This window comes from Salvelinus alpinus, chromosome 36, assembly GCF_045679555.1.
Source record: "Salvelinus alpinus chromosome 36, SLU_Salpinus.1, whole genome shotgun sequence".
NCBI classification, from domain to species: Eukaryota; Metazoa; Chordata; class Actinopteri; order Salmoniformes; family Salmonidae; genus Salvelinus; species Salvelinus alpinus.
In genome coordinates, this window is record NC_092121.1 from 8,838,788 (window position 1) to 8,856,456 (window position 17,669).

Consider the following 17,669-nt stretch of genomic DNA (forward strand, 5'->3'; position numbering starts at 1 on the left):
TAACCTACTTTTTTGTTGCAATAATCACTGATCTGGCTTTCAAGTCTGTCTATGAAAATGCCCTTTTTTTTACAAATATAACCAGAACAATGCATAATGCACATTCACTAATAATAACTAACTTATTGTAGAAGGCATTATAGAACATGTACACATGTCTCATACACAATCACTCAAGCACAAGCCTACGTGCTAGTGAGTAGCCAGCTAATCTTTATATTTCAACTTCAGCCAACTTGGACCTTTTTGCCAGCTAACCAGGAAGATTACACCCTTCTGTGTCTCCAACTGTTTGAACAGCATGCCAGCCTGTCCACCTTGTTCAGATGTTGAAATAAAGTGGTCTACCTTCTTTCTCAGAATGAGAACGTGTTGCTAATTCCTTGTAGAACTGTGTTTAATGCTAATTGATCTTTTATAAAACACAGAGTAGACCAGAATCAGTGTTCATTGATACTTCTGGTTTAGTAGTCTGCTTTGCGCGCAATTTGAGGAGTTGAGACATAAAAAGGGTATGGTTAGAAAGGTTAACTTCTCCTTTATTACTGTAAAATAATGTCTCAATGTGTTTCAGTGTCCATTTGACTGATTCTGTTGGAACGTTGCAACTACGTTCATTAGTGATTCATCCTAACTCTCTCTCAACTCTCTCTGACCCCTTTACACATGCAGCTGAGTAACAGAGTGACCGAAAAATCTGTAACAGAATGACTTCAATTAAATTGGCCACAATGGGAAATCATAGTAGTCACAAGCCACAGTTGCCGTAGAGAACACTACAGCACAGTACCTTAGAGTACAGTAAATTCAAGTAGAGTATAGTTCAGAACAGTAGAGTAAAGTTCAGTGCCGTAGGTTAACACATGAGTAAAGTACAATATAATATAATTCTCTCTATTTTATAGGACTATACTGTATTCTACTGTACTTTTCTTTACCTTGCTGTACTATACTATACACTACTGTACTCTACTCTTCTGTACTGCACTCTACTGTACTGTACTGTACTGTACTGTACTGTACTGTACTGTACTGTACTGTACTGTACTCTACTCTACTCTACTGTACTGTACTGTACTGTACTCTACAATGATCTACTGTGCTGTACTGGGATGTCAAAACTTTGATTGGTACAGATTTGTTTTGGTCTGGACCAACAAAATGTGGTCTTGTTTGGGGAATAATAGCCAATGTGTAGAATAATACCCAAACATGCAAAGGACAATATTAAATGTTTCTACCTTTGTGTACCTATTTAGGATACATCACCATGAAGATAATGATATTAATAATTATGCATTTCTGGATAGTACAGATCAAGGATGTCATTCTGTTAACAAACTTGGCATCTGCAATGTTCATCTAATAAATGTGTTTTAGTGAAATTTTCGGTGGCAATTGTTAAAAGTAGACTTCTGCATATATGTAGAAATATGGTTTGTTTAGCTTGGCAATCAATGGTTTTTGCTTAGCATACATTTGAAAGTGAAATAGTGAGTCTCATGACCACTCTGATACCGTGGATTTGCGCTCAAGCATTGCTGATGCATGCCTGGATAGGTATTTTACATATCAGCTAACCACATAAATGTTATAGCAATCTGGTGCCGATGGCAAAGTTGATGACGTGGCACAGAACCGTCGGTTGATACATGCAACGTCTGAGCAGGGGAACGCAACATTTTTAACACTCTGCTCAAGTGTAAAAAGGTGAACCTGCTAGCAGCATATTATAACTGATTATAACTTGGCAGCATACACGAACACACACCCAAGCGGTCTGCCAGGTTAGTGGGTGAATGTGTGACTCATTTCCTTTCCTGGAGACGTCAGTCTTCTGCTGGGCTGTATAAGGAGGTGAGGTGGTTCCGTGTTCACTAGATCAGAGGACGGTTCACCAGGAACACGGTAAGAGAAGATCATTTATTAATGCATAGATACTTTTTCTCTTAAACTATCATATTATTTGTGTGCAGTTAGTAATTGTAAAATATTTAACAGTGTTTATGATCTTAGATCTGTTGTATCTGATTACAATGAGATGTTCCTTTTTCTGCTAAATTCTCGCTTGAATTATGTGTGCGGTTAGGAATTGTACTGCAAATTCCCAACGGTGATTGAGCACTTTGAATCTTAATTCAGAGAAGATATTTAACCTACAGTAGCAAAAATATATAAATTATATACACATGCTACACACAATACCAATCAAAAGTTTGGAATCATTTAAACAACATCAATGTAACTCCAAGTCAATCACATCTTCTGTCGATTAATCATAACTGTCCACTTGATCGGAAGCATACACTGATTGACATTATAAATGTTGCACATGACTGTTGTAGCTGAAATCGGCAATTTTTTATGGAACATCTACATAGGTGGAAATTATAGGCAATTAGCAAGACACCCCCAATAAAGGAGTGGTTCTGCAGGTGGTGACCACAGACCACTTCTCAGTTCCTATGCTTCCTGGCTGATGTGTTGGTCACTTTTGAATGCTGGCGGTGCTTTCACTCTAGTGGTAGCATGAGACGGAGTCTACAACCCACACAAGTGGCTCAGGTAGTGCAGCTCATCCAGGATGGCACATCAATGCGAGCTGTGGCAAGGAGGTTTGCTGTGTCTGTCAGCGTAGTGTCCAGAGCATGGAGGCGCTACCAGGAGACAGGCCAGTACATCAGGAGACGTGGAGGAGGCCGTAGGAGGGCAACAACCCAGCAGCAGGACCGCTACCTCCGCCTTTGAGCAGGAGGAGCACTGCCTGAGCCCTGCAAAATGACCTCCAGCAGGCCACAAATGTGCATGTGTCAGCATATGGTCTCACAAGGGCTCTGAGGATCTCATCTCGGTACCTAATGGCAGTCAGGCTACCTCTGGCGAGCACATGGAGGGCTGTGCGGCCCCACAAAGAAATGCCACCCCACACCATGACTGACCCACCGCCAAACCGGTCATGCTGGAGGATGTTGCAGGCAGCAGAACGTTCTCCACGGCGTCTCCAGACTCTGTCACGTCTGTCACATGTGCTCATGTGCTCAGTGTGAACCTGCTTTCATCTGTGAAGAGCACAGGGCGCCAGTGGCGAATTTGCCAATCTTGGTGTTCTCTGGCAAATGCCAAACGTCCTGCACGGTGTTGGGCTGTAAGCACAACCCCCACCTGTGGACGTCGGGCCCTCATACCACCCTCATGGAGTCTGTTTCTGACCGTTTGAGCAGACACATGCACATTTGTGGCCTGCTGGAGGTCATTTTGCAGGGCTCTGGCAGTGCTCCTCCTGCTCAAAGGCGGAGGTAGCGGTCCTGCTGCTGGGTTGTTGCCCTCCTACGGCCTCCTCCACGTCTCCTGATGTACTGGCCTGTCTCCTGGTAGCGCCTCCATGCTCTGGACACTACGCTGACAGACACAGCAAACCTTCTTGCCACAGCTCGCATTGATGTGCCATCCTGGATGAGCTGCACTACCTGAGCCACTTGTGTGGGTTGTAGACTCCGTCTCATGCTACCACTAGAGTGAGAGCACCGCCAGCATTCAAAAGTGACCAAAACATCAGCCAGGAAGCATAGGAACTGAGAAGTGGTCTGTGGTCACCACCTGCAGAATCACTCCTTTATTGGGGGTGTCTTGCTAATTGCCTATAATTTCCACCTTTTGTCTATTCCATTTGCACAACAGCATGTGAAATTTATTGTCAATCAGTGTTGCTTCCTAAGTGGACAGTTTGATTTCACAGAAGAGTGATTGACTTGGAGTTACATTGTGTTGTTTAAGTGTTCCCTTTATTTTTTTGAGCAGTGTATATATATACACACTACCGTTCAAAAGTTTAGGGTCACTTAGAAATGTCCTTGTTTTTGAAAGAAAATCACATTTATTTGTCCATTAAAATAACATCAAATTGATCAGAAATACAGTGAAGACATTGTTAATGTTGTAAATGACTATTGTAGCTGGAAACTGCAATTTTTTATGGAATATCTACATAGGTGTACAGAGGCCCATTATCAGCAACCACCAATCCTGTGTTCCAATGGCACGTTGTGTTAACTAATCCAAGTTTATCCTTTTAGGCAGAGCTCCTCTGTCCAGTGTCTGTGTTCTTTTGCCCATCTTAATCTTTTCTTTTTATTGGCCAGTCTGAGATAAGACTTTTTCTTTGCAACTCTGCATAGAAGGCCAGCATCCCGGAGTCACCTCTTCACTAGTGACGTTGAGACTGGTGTTTTGCGGGTACTATTTAATGTAGCTGCCAGTTGAGGACTTGTGAGGTGTCAGTTTCTCAAACTAGACACTCTAATGTACTTGTCCTCTTGCTCAGTTGTGCACCGGGGCCTCCCACTCTTTCTATTCTGGTTAGAGCCAGTTTGCACTGTTCTGTGAACGGAGTAGTACACAGCATTGTTCGAGATCTTCAGTTTTTGGCTCTCACATGGAATAGCCTTCATTTCTCAGAACAAGAATAGACTGACGAGTTTCAGAAGAAAGGTCTTTGTTTCTGGCCATTTTGAGCCTGTAATCAAATCCACGAATGCTGATGCTCCAGATACTCAACTAGACTAAAGAAGGCCAGTTTTATTGCTTCTTTAATCAGAACAGTTTTCAGCTGTGCTAACATAATTGCAAAAGGGTTTTCTAATGATCAATTAGCGTTTTAAAATGCTAAACTTCGATTAGCTGAGACAATGTGCCATTGGAACACAAGAGTGAGGGTTGCTGATAATGGGCCTCTGTACGCTGTGACAGACCAGGGGGTTTGGTCAAGACATTTACACAGATCAGACACGGACAGAGTAGGATTAGCTCGGTTTCAAGGGTGTTTATTAAATAGTAAATCGGAAGAAAAGGATAGGTCTCCCCCATGAGACCCTCTCCGGGATACCGTCGTCTGGGCTCTGGGTCTTTCTGTATCCTGTCGGCACACAAACTCCCTCGTCTTAGCTCAGGCACCGTCTCCAATTACACAGAAGTCACCTTACTTCCCCCAGTCCTTCCCTTTGTGCTGCCCTTCTGGCAGCTTTATGGGGCTTGTACAGGTGGTGAGCAATCAGCCCTTGATTACTCACCAACTCCCCAATCAGCCCCAATTAGTCATGGCCGGAGAGCCCGTCGAGACCTGGTACGTCCAGCAGATGGAGCCATCGCCTCGTGATGTATACTCCGTCTGTCACCAGGCCTTGACGAGTCTCCCCCTGGTGGCTGACCTGCTGTACGCCACAACGCCTACGTAGATATTCCATAAAAAATCAGCAGTTTCCAGCTACAATGACCATTTACAACATTAACAATGTCTACATGGTATTTGTGATCAATTTTATGTTATTTTAATGGACAAATGAATGTGCTTTTCTTTCAAAAACAAGGCCATTTCTAAGTGACCCCAAACTTTTGAATGGTGGTGTATATCGATATAATATTGTCCCAAAATATTATTGTGATATGTACATTTATAGATTTTTTCCCCCATCACTAATGAACAAAGATGGCGACTCCCATGTACTTACCACAAAGCCCTAATTTTCTAAATTTACCGTACATTGCTCTGCGTTACTATTTTTGGTATCAGCATTAGCACAGTATACATGATCCTAATTCTAGATCCAAGACGGCGGCAGTTTAAAAAAATGGGAAAAGTCGATTTATTGACACATTGAACCATTTTGCGCGCAGTAGTTTGTGGGTCTGAGAGTGGTGCTAAAAACGTCATATCTGAATTCCTCCATCTTTATGCACCTTTGCCGTTGTAATCAATCAATTCCAAATGCAATCAATCCATCCATCCATTTTCAAGACTTGAGCTACTGCTGCTATGATACTGTATGTCTCTCTCTCTCAGGATTACCATGGAGAGAAAAGCCTTGCTTTGCATTTTCTTCTTGTTGCTACCACTGGCCTTAGTGTCTGCAGGCATACCTGTCCTTAACTCAATAAATGACCTCAGGAACATCGAGTTTGGCCACAGATTCCCTCGTCATGGCCTAATGCTGCTACACTTCATCTCTGGCTGCCTAGACGTCGATAACGATGCACTCATACCAACGTTCTCGCCAGAAAGGAGAGACTGGGGCTTCCATGAGTTTTATAGCAATAAAGGCGTTTTTCCACCACTGCAAGATAAGAACACACAGGGTTACTACGCAGTCGGGAATATCAGCACACCAACAGCATACCCACTCTATCCTTATGTCACTCACGACTATTACCTTACCCCAGGAAACTTAGAGAGGAACATGGACAGGTTAGTTGTCAGAACATGCCCCAACAGTCCACTGTTAGAGGCAGTCTACATCACACAGCAAAATCAAGGAAGCAGTGAGTATGATGCCTCTAACACCTACCAGATCAGCCCCGCCCTCCTGAGGGAGATCAGGACCCTCTCGCAAAACAGGGTGGACAGTGTGGACGTGTTTCTGTATGCTGCCGGCTATAACGTAGACTCCAGAACCTTCACCTGGAACTGCTACGCCCCTGATAGCACATACACGGTTGAAGACGCAGGCAGAATGACTCTGAATGAGTCCACTGCTATAATGAAGGGGGCAGTGGTGAATGACCACCACACAGAGTGCTATGCTGTTGTGCTCCAGGTGAAATCCACAGAAAGTGGGTACGCCCGGCTCGGATGGGCTAATATCCCTGACAGCCTACTGGATGTGGGGGTGATGCTGGCACTCTTTAATAACGATGGGAAGAATCTCTTATCTCGCTCTCTTGACAAGCGCAGCTACGGAACCTATGACTCCAACCAGTACCTTAACCGCGGCCTACAGGTCAAGCTGCTCTCCAAGGACGGGTCAAATATCTTCATCAGCGGACCTCAGTATGATGACGCAGACAGGAAGATTCCTGTTGGCATAGAGGGGTATGACGCCAGTCTGCAGCTCTACACTAAAGACGGCTATGCTTGCGCTCGCCTGTTCATCAGTAAGACCTTCACCGATTGGAAGACTGATTTACGTAACTCGTGGGTTGGATTCTACTCCAATCACAACGATGCTAGTAATTCTTACTCTACTTACCAGAACGCTGTCAAATTCACTAAGCAGGATGACACAAACATAAAATATGTTATATATTCATATGTGTCTAGTTTGTCCATTCAACCTGGAGCTCAAGCTCGATTCTTCCTCACGAAAACATACAATAACATTCTGGCAAAAACTAAACCATGGGAAAGGTAAAAAGGTGTCTGGAAGATTGCTGGTATTAATATTAGTGTCATTTAAGGAGAAACCAGCAGAATCTTACAGCATTTAGAAAGAAATTGGAAAGCAACAGTGTAAATGTAAAGCACCCAACAGAGAACCCCTCAGTCAGGTGATTACCAAAGAGCCCTGTCTCCACCGTTTACACCACACCACGCCGTCTCCGTGGCGACAGGGAGCAGCCAATCACCATGCTGACGGCAGTAGAGAGCAGACAGGATTGGACACATCTGACCCTTCTGTAACTCAGAGACTGATTAGACTACTACTAAAATATGTTTTGTCTCAGGTAATAAGATGGAGAAGTGGGGAGAGGATTTCAGAGAGGACCAATTTCATTTAAGGACCTAAAAATGGACAGCTGTGCCGTATAAATTGCAAAATAGTTGGGAAGAGATTTTCGATGTACCCATTCCATGGCACAAGGTTTATGAATTGACACGCGAAACAATGCCGGATTCAAAACTTCTAATTTTTCAATTTAAATTATTATACAAAATTATTGCAACCAATAGAATGTTACATATAGGGGGGATACAATCTTCCCAGCTCTGCAGATTTTGCTGTGAGGAGGCAGAGTCATTAGATAATTTATTTTGGTACTGTCCATATGTAGCTCGTTTTTGGTCACAGGTCCAGGAATGGCTGAAGAATTGCAACATTTACCTAGAACTAACGCTGCAGATAGCAATACTGGGTGATTTGAAAAGTCATAGTCAATCTATCAATAATATAATTATTATTTTTGCAAAAAAATATATTTTAAATGTACAATCTGTAGAAGCTATGAGAATAGAAAGGTTCAGTATTTTTGTGAAGCATCACAGCACAGTTGAAAAATATATGGCAAATAGAAATCCAAAATGGATGATGTTGAGAGATAGATGGGAGGGGTTGAATGGAGCTGAAGGGTGGGACTAATAACAAAATAACCAATGTAAAACATACGGGGTCTGTAAAATGTATATAGGTTCAGAAATGTTGTGAAATAGCTACAGTTACAAATAGAAATCAACCTGGGTGGACATCAGAAATAGAGGAAGGACTAAAAACAAACAAAATATAACTATTGAAAGATTGTGTCTGAAAAATGTGTATAATATGTATAAACTGAAGGTAGAAGCCTAAGTGTTTATTCGTTTGCTCCAATTGGGGGAGGGGTGGTAGAGTTTGCAGGGAATAATAAAGGTATATTCTAAAAAAAGGTATGTTTATGTGTGTATGTCAATATGTGTCATGACCTGACCTGAGTATTCTTTGTTTTCTTTAAATATTTTGGTTAGGTCAGGGTGTGACGAGGGTGGTTTGTGTGTTTTTGTCTCGTCTAGGGTGTTTGTACTGTCTAGGTTTTTTTTTGTAGATTTATGGGGTTGTGTTCATTCTAGGTGTTTATGTAAGTCTATGGTTGCCTAGATTGGTTCTCAATTAGAGGCAGGTGTTTATCGTTGTCTCTGATTGGGAACCATATTTAGGCAGCCATGTTCTTTGGGTATTTTGTGGGTGATTGTTTCCTGTGTCAGTGTTTGTGCCACACGGAACTGTTTCGGTTTGTTCACGTTTATTGTTTTTGTATTTGTGTTCATGTTCAGTTTTAAAACATGGACACCTACCACGCTGCGTATTGGTCCGATCCTTGCTACACCTCTTAAGAGGACGACAGTCGTTACAATATGTATGTGTGTATGAATGTTTATGTGTATATATATATATATACAGTTGAAGTATAGGTTGGAGTCTTAGGTTGGAGTCATTAAAACTCGTTTTTCAACCACTCCACAAATGTCTTGTTAACAAACTATAGTTTTGGCAAGTCGGTTAGGACATCTACTTTGTGCATGACACAAGTAATTTTTCCAACAATTGTTTGCAGACAGATTATTTCACGTATAATTCACTGTATCACAATTCCAGTGGGTCAGAAGTTTACATACACTAAGTTGACTGTGCCTTTAAACAGCTTGGAAAATTCCAGAAAATTATGTCATGGCTTTAGAAGCTTCTGATAGGCTAATTGATATCATTTGAGTCAATTGGAGGTGTACCTGTGGATGTATTTCAAGGCTTACCTTCAAACTCAGTGCCTCTTTGCTTGACATCATGGGAAAATCAAAATAAATCAGCCAAGACCTCAGAAAATATAGACCTCCACAAGTCTGGTTCATCCTTGGGAGCAATTTCCAAACGCCTGAAGGTACCACGTTCATCTGTACAAACAATAGTACGCAAGTATAAACACAATGGGACCATCCAGCCCACATACCGCTCAGGAAGGAGACGCGTTCTGTCTCCTAGAGATGAACGTACTTTGGTGCGAAAAGTGCAAGTCAATCCCAGAACAACAGCAAAGGACCTTGTGAAGATGCTGGAGGAAACAGGTACAAAAGTATCTATATACACAGAAAAACTAGTCCTATATCGACATAACCTGAAAGGCCGCTCAGCAAGGAAGAAGCCACTGCTCCAAAACCGCCATAAAAAAGCCAGACTACGGTTTGCAACTGCACATGTGGACAAAGATTGTACTTTTTGGAGAAATGTCTGATCTTTTCTGATGAAACAAAAATAGAACTGTTTGGCCATAATGACCATTGTTATGTTTGGAGGAAAAAGGGGGAGGCTTGCAAGCCGAAGAACACCATCCCAACCGTGAAGCACGGGGGTGGCAGCATCATGTTGTGGGGGTGCTTTGCTGCAAGAGCGACTGGTGCACTTCACAAAATAGATGGCATCATGGGGAAGGGAAATTATGTGGATATATTGAAGCAACATCTCAAGACATCAGTCAGGAAGTTAAAGCTTGGTCGCAAATGGGTCTTCCAAATGGACAATGACACCAAGCATACTTCCAAAGTTGTGGCAAAATGGCTTAAAGACAACAAAGTCAAGGTATTGGAGTGGTCATCACAAAGCCCTGACCTCTGTGGGCAGAACTGAAAAAGTATGTGCGAGCAAGGAGGCCTACAAACCTGACTCAGTTACACCAGCTCTGTCAGGAGGAATGGGCCAAAATTCACCCAACTTATTGTGGGAAGCTTGTGGAAGGCTACCCAAAATGTTTGACCCAAATTAAACAATTTAAAGGCAATGCTACCAAATACTAATTGAGTGTATGTAAACTTCTGATCCACCAGGAATGTGATGAAAGAAATAAAAGCTGAAATAAATGAATTTTGACTACTATTATTCTGACATTTCACATTCTTACAATAAAGTGGTGATCCTAATTGACCTAAGACAGGGGATTTTTACTAGGATTAAATGTCAAGGAATTGTGAAAAACTGAGTTTAAATATATTTGGCTAAGGTGTATGTAAACTTCTGACTTCAACTGTGTGTATGTATGTATATATATATACAGTATATGGGTATGTTTATGGATATATATATTTACCCCAAAAATATATGGGGGATTGGAAATGATGCAGACAATTACATTGACGAAATCATTAGAGCTGATCCACCTTATTTTTATTTTTTTTAATTACAAAAAAAAAAAAAGTAAGATTTGTAGATGAACATGTCGACCCATTGTCTAAGTATCCACCATGAGTAAAGTAAATTGGTCAGTCTATTAAAGATACTCTAATTTGTGATGAAATTGCACTGGCTGAGAGAGAAAGAGAGAGAGAGAGAGAGAGAGAGAGAGACTGAGAGAGAGAGAGAGAGAGAGAGAGAGAGAGAGAGAGAGAGAGAGAGAGAGAGAGAGAGAGAGAGATTCAGCAAATAAAGTATGCAAATCTTTAAATGAATGCTACTTGTCCAACAGTCAGGCTTTGACGACTTAGAAATGGTCAACAACAAATCATCAAATATGATTCATTTCATTAAAGCTCATTTCAGGACTGGTATGGGGATATATTTCTTCATGGTCTGTAAACACACTTAGGCCTACAGCTTAGTGTAATACAATAATATATAAATCAAAATGAACTGCTGTGGAAAATCGGAATAAAATATTCAGACGTTCATAACGATACACAGACATAAAAATCTACCCTGTACTGATCTTAGTATGAAAACAGGGACCTTTGATAAACACATGTAATCTTCAAACCTTTGAATTATTAATGACCTTCAAAGCTTAGTAGTACAACTGTGACCGATTCCTGATACGCGCTATTCCTTTTGGAAGGATCCAATCGCAAACACAGAGAGAGGGGAGGAGGCCATGTGATTGGTTGGGAGAACCCCTGACTTCTCAACAAAAAACAGTGAAACTAGGGAGGGAGTATGGAAGGAAGGAAGGCTGTCCCAATCAATATGTCAGAGTAAAAGTTGGCTCTGTAGAAGCGCTCAGTCATCCATCTTCTCCCACAGTGATGAAGCCCATATGAATGCAGAGAGAACCTGTATGGACCATATGCTGACAGAGAAGGCTTGAGCACCATCACACACTGTTCTAAACCAGTACGCTACGCTCTCTCTCAGAGACACACACACACACACACACACACACAAACACACACACACAAGCTAACCTTGTGGGGACATACAATTCAGTCCCATTCAAAATCCTATTTTCCCTAACCCCTAACCCTAAACCTAACCCTAATCCTAACCCGTACTCTTACCCTAACCCTAACCCTAACCTTAACCCTAACCCTAACCCTAACCCTAACCCTAACCCAAAAACCTAAACTTTATCCTAACCCTAAACCTAACCCTAGCTCCTAACCCTAACCCTACAACTAACCCTAGCTCCTAACCTTAATATTTAACTTAATTCTAACCCTAACACTAATTCTAACCTTAACCCTAAACCCCCTAGAAATAGCATTTGACCTTGTGGGGACTAACAAAATGTCCCCAGTTGGTCAATTTTTACTTTGTTTACTATTCTTGTAGGGACTTCTGGTCCCCACAAGAATAGTTAAACACGTCCACACACACACACACACACACACACACACACACACACACACACACACACACACACACACACACACACACACACACACACACACACACACACACACACACACACACACACACACACACACACACACACACACACACACACACACACTGTGACAAGGACACTGTAAGAACCGCTCCTCCTTCATGGAACAACAGCATGCCTAATTGATTGTAGACGAGCTGTGTTTCCTGAAGGGTAGCCTATTGCCTTGTGTGTCTGTGTTCTGAACATACTTTGTAATGCATGTGTTATCTGGTTTGCTATCACTACATTGACGCAAAGCTACTCCCAGTTGGTTCAATTACTTCCAAAAAGCCCTCAAACCAAACAGCTATGCTGCCATAAAGCATTGCATCATCACCAGCCAATCGGCAGGCAGCAGTCATGTGCTTTGTGCAACAAAGACCTGGGGAATAAGCAGGTGCATGGCAAGAAAACAATGCAATATAGTCACATACTGTATAGTATAGACAAATACATAGACACAGTACAGAAAAATGTAACATTAAAGCACACACACGCTCATAGGTTTCCGCAATCGCTATTCTCTGCTTGAAATAGGCCCATGGACAGACTGAAATGTTTTCTTGTGGCTGTATCTCTTCGATTCACTCAAGTGTCGCTTCTAATGAAGAGGAGAGAACAAATAAATAGAGAGGAGAGAGCAGATAAATAGAGGAGAGAGCAGAGGTACACAAGCCTTCTCAAGTGTCCTTTTAACTAACTACTCTAAGAGCTACCTTGAGATACTGTTGCATTAGCCCTAGGGCCAAGGCAGGGTGAAGCTGTACACACGCACACACAACCACACACTGACACACACACACACTGACAGACACACGCACGGACGCACACACACAAGCACACGCACGCACACACTTCCTTCCACTCATCCCCTTATACAGTAGGCTGTGTTCGTTATCCTTCCGACATCGACAGTCATGCCGGGGTATCAGAATGTTTCCATCCCTCAGAGTGGTGTTATCTCCCCCCCATACAGTATTACAGCATCCTGTCACTAGCAGCATGCCTACCGCTTCCCTCTGACAATGACTTCCGCTCACTGGTGACAATCACTCAGCACACACATGATGTGCGTCGAACTCAATCCCACATAAACCCTACTATACAACGTTGTGTGAGCACAAAAGCTCGGCCAAGATCGGATCCCTCTGCTCCAAGGTATCAGTAGGGGAATTAGACTTATACAAGGCAGGCTACTGGGCTGTAGCATACTTCATGTATTAGTGCATTGTTTCTGTAACATGGTTTCTGTAATGTGTACTGGTCAACCTCAGTCAAGGGCTTAAGATAGACTTGCTTCCGTTTCATCATTAGAAACTGCATGGTGGTATTGTCAGGCTACTTATTGCGGGCCTTCAGTTACCTCACACAGCAAGCGGGCTACAGGCACAAGGCTTGACCCAAATGGCACCCTATTCCCTACACGGTGCACTACTTTGACCGGTAGCTATATGGCTATGTTCAAAAGTAGAGCACTAGATAGGGAATAAGTGGCATCTGGGACGCAGGCCCTCATGTCTGTTTGGAGGAAAAGAAGCCAGTGGCTCAGCTATCCAGCCTACTAATCCATTTCAATCCCTCCAAAAACCAGACAGCAGACAAAACCCCAATGACAAACAGAATGAAGGATAGTGGACAGACAGACAAGAGTCCAAAGCAGCCCCGGCACATTTTGTTCTGGATATGACCGTTGACCAAAGGCATTTTAGAATACTGCAGTTTCGTTCTTTCTTTCTTTCTTTCATCTCTTGACCCTTTTTGAAAGCGTCTTTTCCTTTCAGGCATTTCAGGTTATGTGCTCTGGATGGCGACATCAATAGAATCACACTTGTCTTTGGATCTAGTGTAAGCTCAGGCAGGACCAAGTCATCATCACGAAGAGAAAAGAATCTCGTTCAACTCCACCTCTCTCCTCTACAGTACTCTGCCATCTTCAACGTCATCCACAACCTCCTATTACTTACAGTGCATTTGGAAAGTACTTTTTCCACATTGTTACGTTACAGCCTTATTCTAAACTGGATTCAATATTTTTTTCCCCTCATCAATCTACACACAATACCCCATAATAACAAAGCAAAAACAGTTTTTTTGACATTCTCGCAGATTTACAAAAAATGTAAAACAAATACATTATTCACATAAGCATTCAGATCCTTTGCTATGACACTCAAAATTGAGCTCAGGTGCATCCTGTTTCCATTGATCATCCTTGAGATGTTTCTTCAACTTGATTGGAGTCCACCCGTGGCAAATTCAATCGATTGGACATGATTTGGAAAGGCAAACACCTGTCTATATAGTGTCCCACAGTTGACAGTGTATGTCAGAGCAAAAACCAAGCCATGAGGTCAAAGGAATTGTCCGTAGAGCTCCGAGACAGGATTGTATCGAGGCACAGATCTGGGGAAGGGTACCAAAACATTTCTGCAGTATTGAAGGTCCCCAAGAACACAGTGGCCATCATTCTTAAATGGAAAGACTTTGGAACCACCAAGACTCTTCCTAGAGCTGGCTGCCCAGCCAAACTGTAATCGGGGGAGAAGGGCCTTGGTCAGGGAGGTGAACAAGAACCCGATGGCCACTCTGACAGAGCTCCAGAGTTCCTCTGTGAAGATGGGAGAACCTTCCAGAAGGACAACCATCTCTGCAGCACTCCACCAATCAGGCCTTTATGGTAGAGTGGCCAGACAGAAGCCACTCCTCAGTAAAAGCCACATGACAGCCCTCTTGGAGTTTGCCAAAAGACACCTAAAGACTCTCAGACCATGAGAAACAAGGATCTCTGGTCTGATGAAACCAAGATTGAACTCTTTGGTCTGAAAGCCAATCGTCACGTCTGGAGGAAACCTGGCGCCATCTCTACGGTTAAGCATGGTGGTGGCATCATCACGCTGTGGGGATGTTTTTCAGAGGCAGGGACTGAGAGACTAGTCAGGATCGAGGGAAAGATGAATGGAGCAAAAGTACAGACCGATCCTTGATGAAAACCTGATCCAGAGCACTCAGGACCTCAGACTGGGGGGAAGGTTCACCTTCCAACAGGACACCAACCCTAAGCACACAGCCAAGACAACGCAGAAGTGGCTTTGGGACAACTCCTTGAATGTCCTTGAGGGACCCAGCCAGAGCCTGGACTTGAACCTGATCGAACATCTCTGGAGAGACCTGAAAATAGCTGTGCAGCAACGCCCCCCCATCCAACCTGACAGAGCTTGAGAGGATCTGGAGAAAAGAATGGGAGAAACTCCACAAATACAGTTGTGCCAAGCTTGTAGCGTCATACCCGAATACATTGTATTGTCTAGCAACCTTGTGTCTTTGTACTGCTCCTGGCCTGTTCTTCCCTCAACCCTTACTTACACTACCATCTCATCTCTCCTAAACTCTCCTTTATTCTGTCATTTCTTTCATTCTCTCTCTCTCATCCTCCTTATCTCTCTCTTCTTAACTGGTTTTCCCTCTAGCAACCAGACAGTCCCTGGTTGATGGAAAAATAAGAGCAGTGGAGGGGGAAGGAAAAAAGAGGGGAAGAGACAGGAAAAAACAGAGAGGGAGGGAAGGAAAGGTAGCAGAATTCCCCAAGCTATATTCCTCCCTCCACTCTGAGCAGTCAGCCATCCCTCCCTATTCTCCTTTTCTCTGCCTCTGTGTTTCTGTTACAGCTTCCTCCTTCTCTGGCTTATCAAAGACGCACATCCATCCCATTAGGGCTAAGGCATGCCTAAAGCATTTCCCCCCCCATCCATTTCTTTACCTCCCCCACCCCCCGACTTACACACACCCTCTCACTCTCTCTAAGAATTCCTCTTTCTTACACCTGTCTCCCTCCATTTTCAGGGGTGTTTCAGCAAACCGAACCTGTGCACTGCTTTTTTCCAGTTTGGAAACAGAGAAAGAGGGTAAGAAAGAGAGAGAGAGGGAGGGAGAGAGAGAGAGAGAGAGAGAGAGAGAGAGAGAGAGAGAGAGAGAGAGAGAGAGAGAGAGAGAGCGACAGAGACAGACATCAAAAGCACACCAGCAGGAAACAGTGCTAACCCACCCACTCCTCCATTAACAGCACCATCCCATTTTACACACACACACAAACAAATTGACTGTGCTCTACACACCCATTTATTTCCATCTTACTTTCTCGCTCTCCCTCTCTCACACACACAATCCTTGGAACGCTTCACTTCCCCGAGGCTTCCCATGAGGCTGACAGATGCAGCTGTTGTCACCGCCACCTCCACACACCGGTATATGCACCTTCTGTTCACCTCACACACACACACACACACACACACACACACACACACACACACACACACACACACACACACACACACACACACACACACACACACACACACACACACACACACACACACACACACACACACACACACACACACACACACACACACCAGCGTCTCCTGCCTCAGTAATGACAGATCTATTCCCTCAGCTCTACACAAGCACCCCCTCCCATTTCCCGGCTCTTCCGCACATGCATGCATCCTGCAACCTCCACCCAATCCCTCCAGCATCTCTCTCATCCACAACACCACATCCCCTCTCCCTTTCCCCAGCCACCCTGCATCCTTGTCCCCGTCATCAGCCTGGATCTGTTCAGAGCATCACATTCTAGCAATTCCTCACCGCCAGCGCCCACATCCAACCCCCCACTCCCTGCTGGGAGAGAATCTGATAGCACAGCCAGCAGATTGGAAAATAAAACACATTGCAAAACAAAATTGAGCTGCTACTTATGTATACATGGAGATAGTAGCGTTGACATGCCTTGGGATGGTGCATTGCCCATGCTGCGACGCGGACAGCTAGAGCCGAGAGTGATCGCGTTTCCTGTTCCTCCTCTTTTTTCTCCTCCCTCCTGTCCCTCGCGTTCTCTTCTTCACACAAGCGTTTAGTCTCTCCTTCCTCGTGCCGTCCCCGCTTCCTATTCGCTCCTCTCCTTCTTCCGTCCTCCTTCCCTTTGTCTCTCTCTCTCCGTCTTCCTCTTGCTCTCTTGGATCCTCCTCTGCGAGATGGCTGTGATCCAGCAGCCGAGCTCTGATAGCTGTGAGCGTGTGTGTGTGTGAGAGAGGCGTACTCTTTAGCAATAAGTGCCTAAGAAGAGAGTGTGTGTGCCTGTGCAGAGATGCTCAGCACACGGCTATGAATGAACAAAAATGTTGCTCATGATAGTTTAATGTGCTCTCTCTGTCTCTTTCTCTCTCGATCTCTCCTGTTTTCTCTCCATTGCACACCTCTCTCTCTTTCCATCTCTCTCTCTCTCCCTGACTCTTAAAGGCACAGGCAGTGCGTTGCATTGCTACAGGCCTGGGGGCGCATCTCTCGCACCGAGAGATGATATGGCAACCAACGGGAGCCAAGGGACTTGGTCTTGTGGAGCTCAGAACAAGAGCTAGGAGGAGGTGGGTTGAGAGACGTTCCCCAGTAATGAGAGAGGCGGCTGGGGGAGAGAGGGATCCTTTCTAGGTCCCTCAACCACACACTCAATCTGAGGAAGATTGTGT

The 17,669-nt window shown here is 43.8% G+C and overlaps 2 protein-coding genes across 6 annotated transcripts in view; one reads left to right on the forward strand and one right to left on the reverse strand.

Moving 5' to 3' along the window:
* The window catches only part of LOC139564784 (SRC kinase signaling inhibitor 1-like), a 211,139-nt gene extending 193,733 nt beyond the window's left edge, over positions 1-17,406 (reverse strand). For all 5 annotated transcript variants that reach the window (XM_071384601.1, XM_071384593.1, XM_071384594.1 and 2 more), the window contains exon 1: positions 16,933-17,406. In XM_071384601.1, coding sequence (XP_071240702.1) covers positions 16,933-16,954 — 22 coding nt within the window. In that variant the 5' untranslated portion in view covers positions 16,955-17,406. The remainder of the gene's footprint in view (positions 1-16,932) is intronic.
* Positions 1,796-7,942, forward strand: LOC139565022 (uncharacterized). The gene is made up of 2 exons (XM_071385029.1): positions 1,796-1,908; positions 5,837-7,942. Exon 2 carries the CDS (start codon positions 5,844-5,846, stop codon positions 7,179-7,181), a length of 1,338 nt encoding a protein of 445 aa, XP_071241130.1. The 5' UTR covers positions 1,796-1,908; positions 5,837-5,843; the 3' UTR covers positions 7,182-7,942.
* Positions 17,407-17,669: the final 263 nt, after the last annotated feature.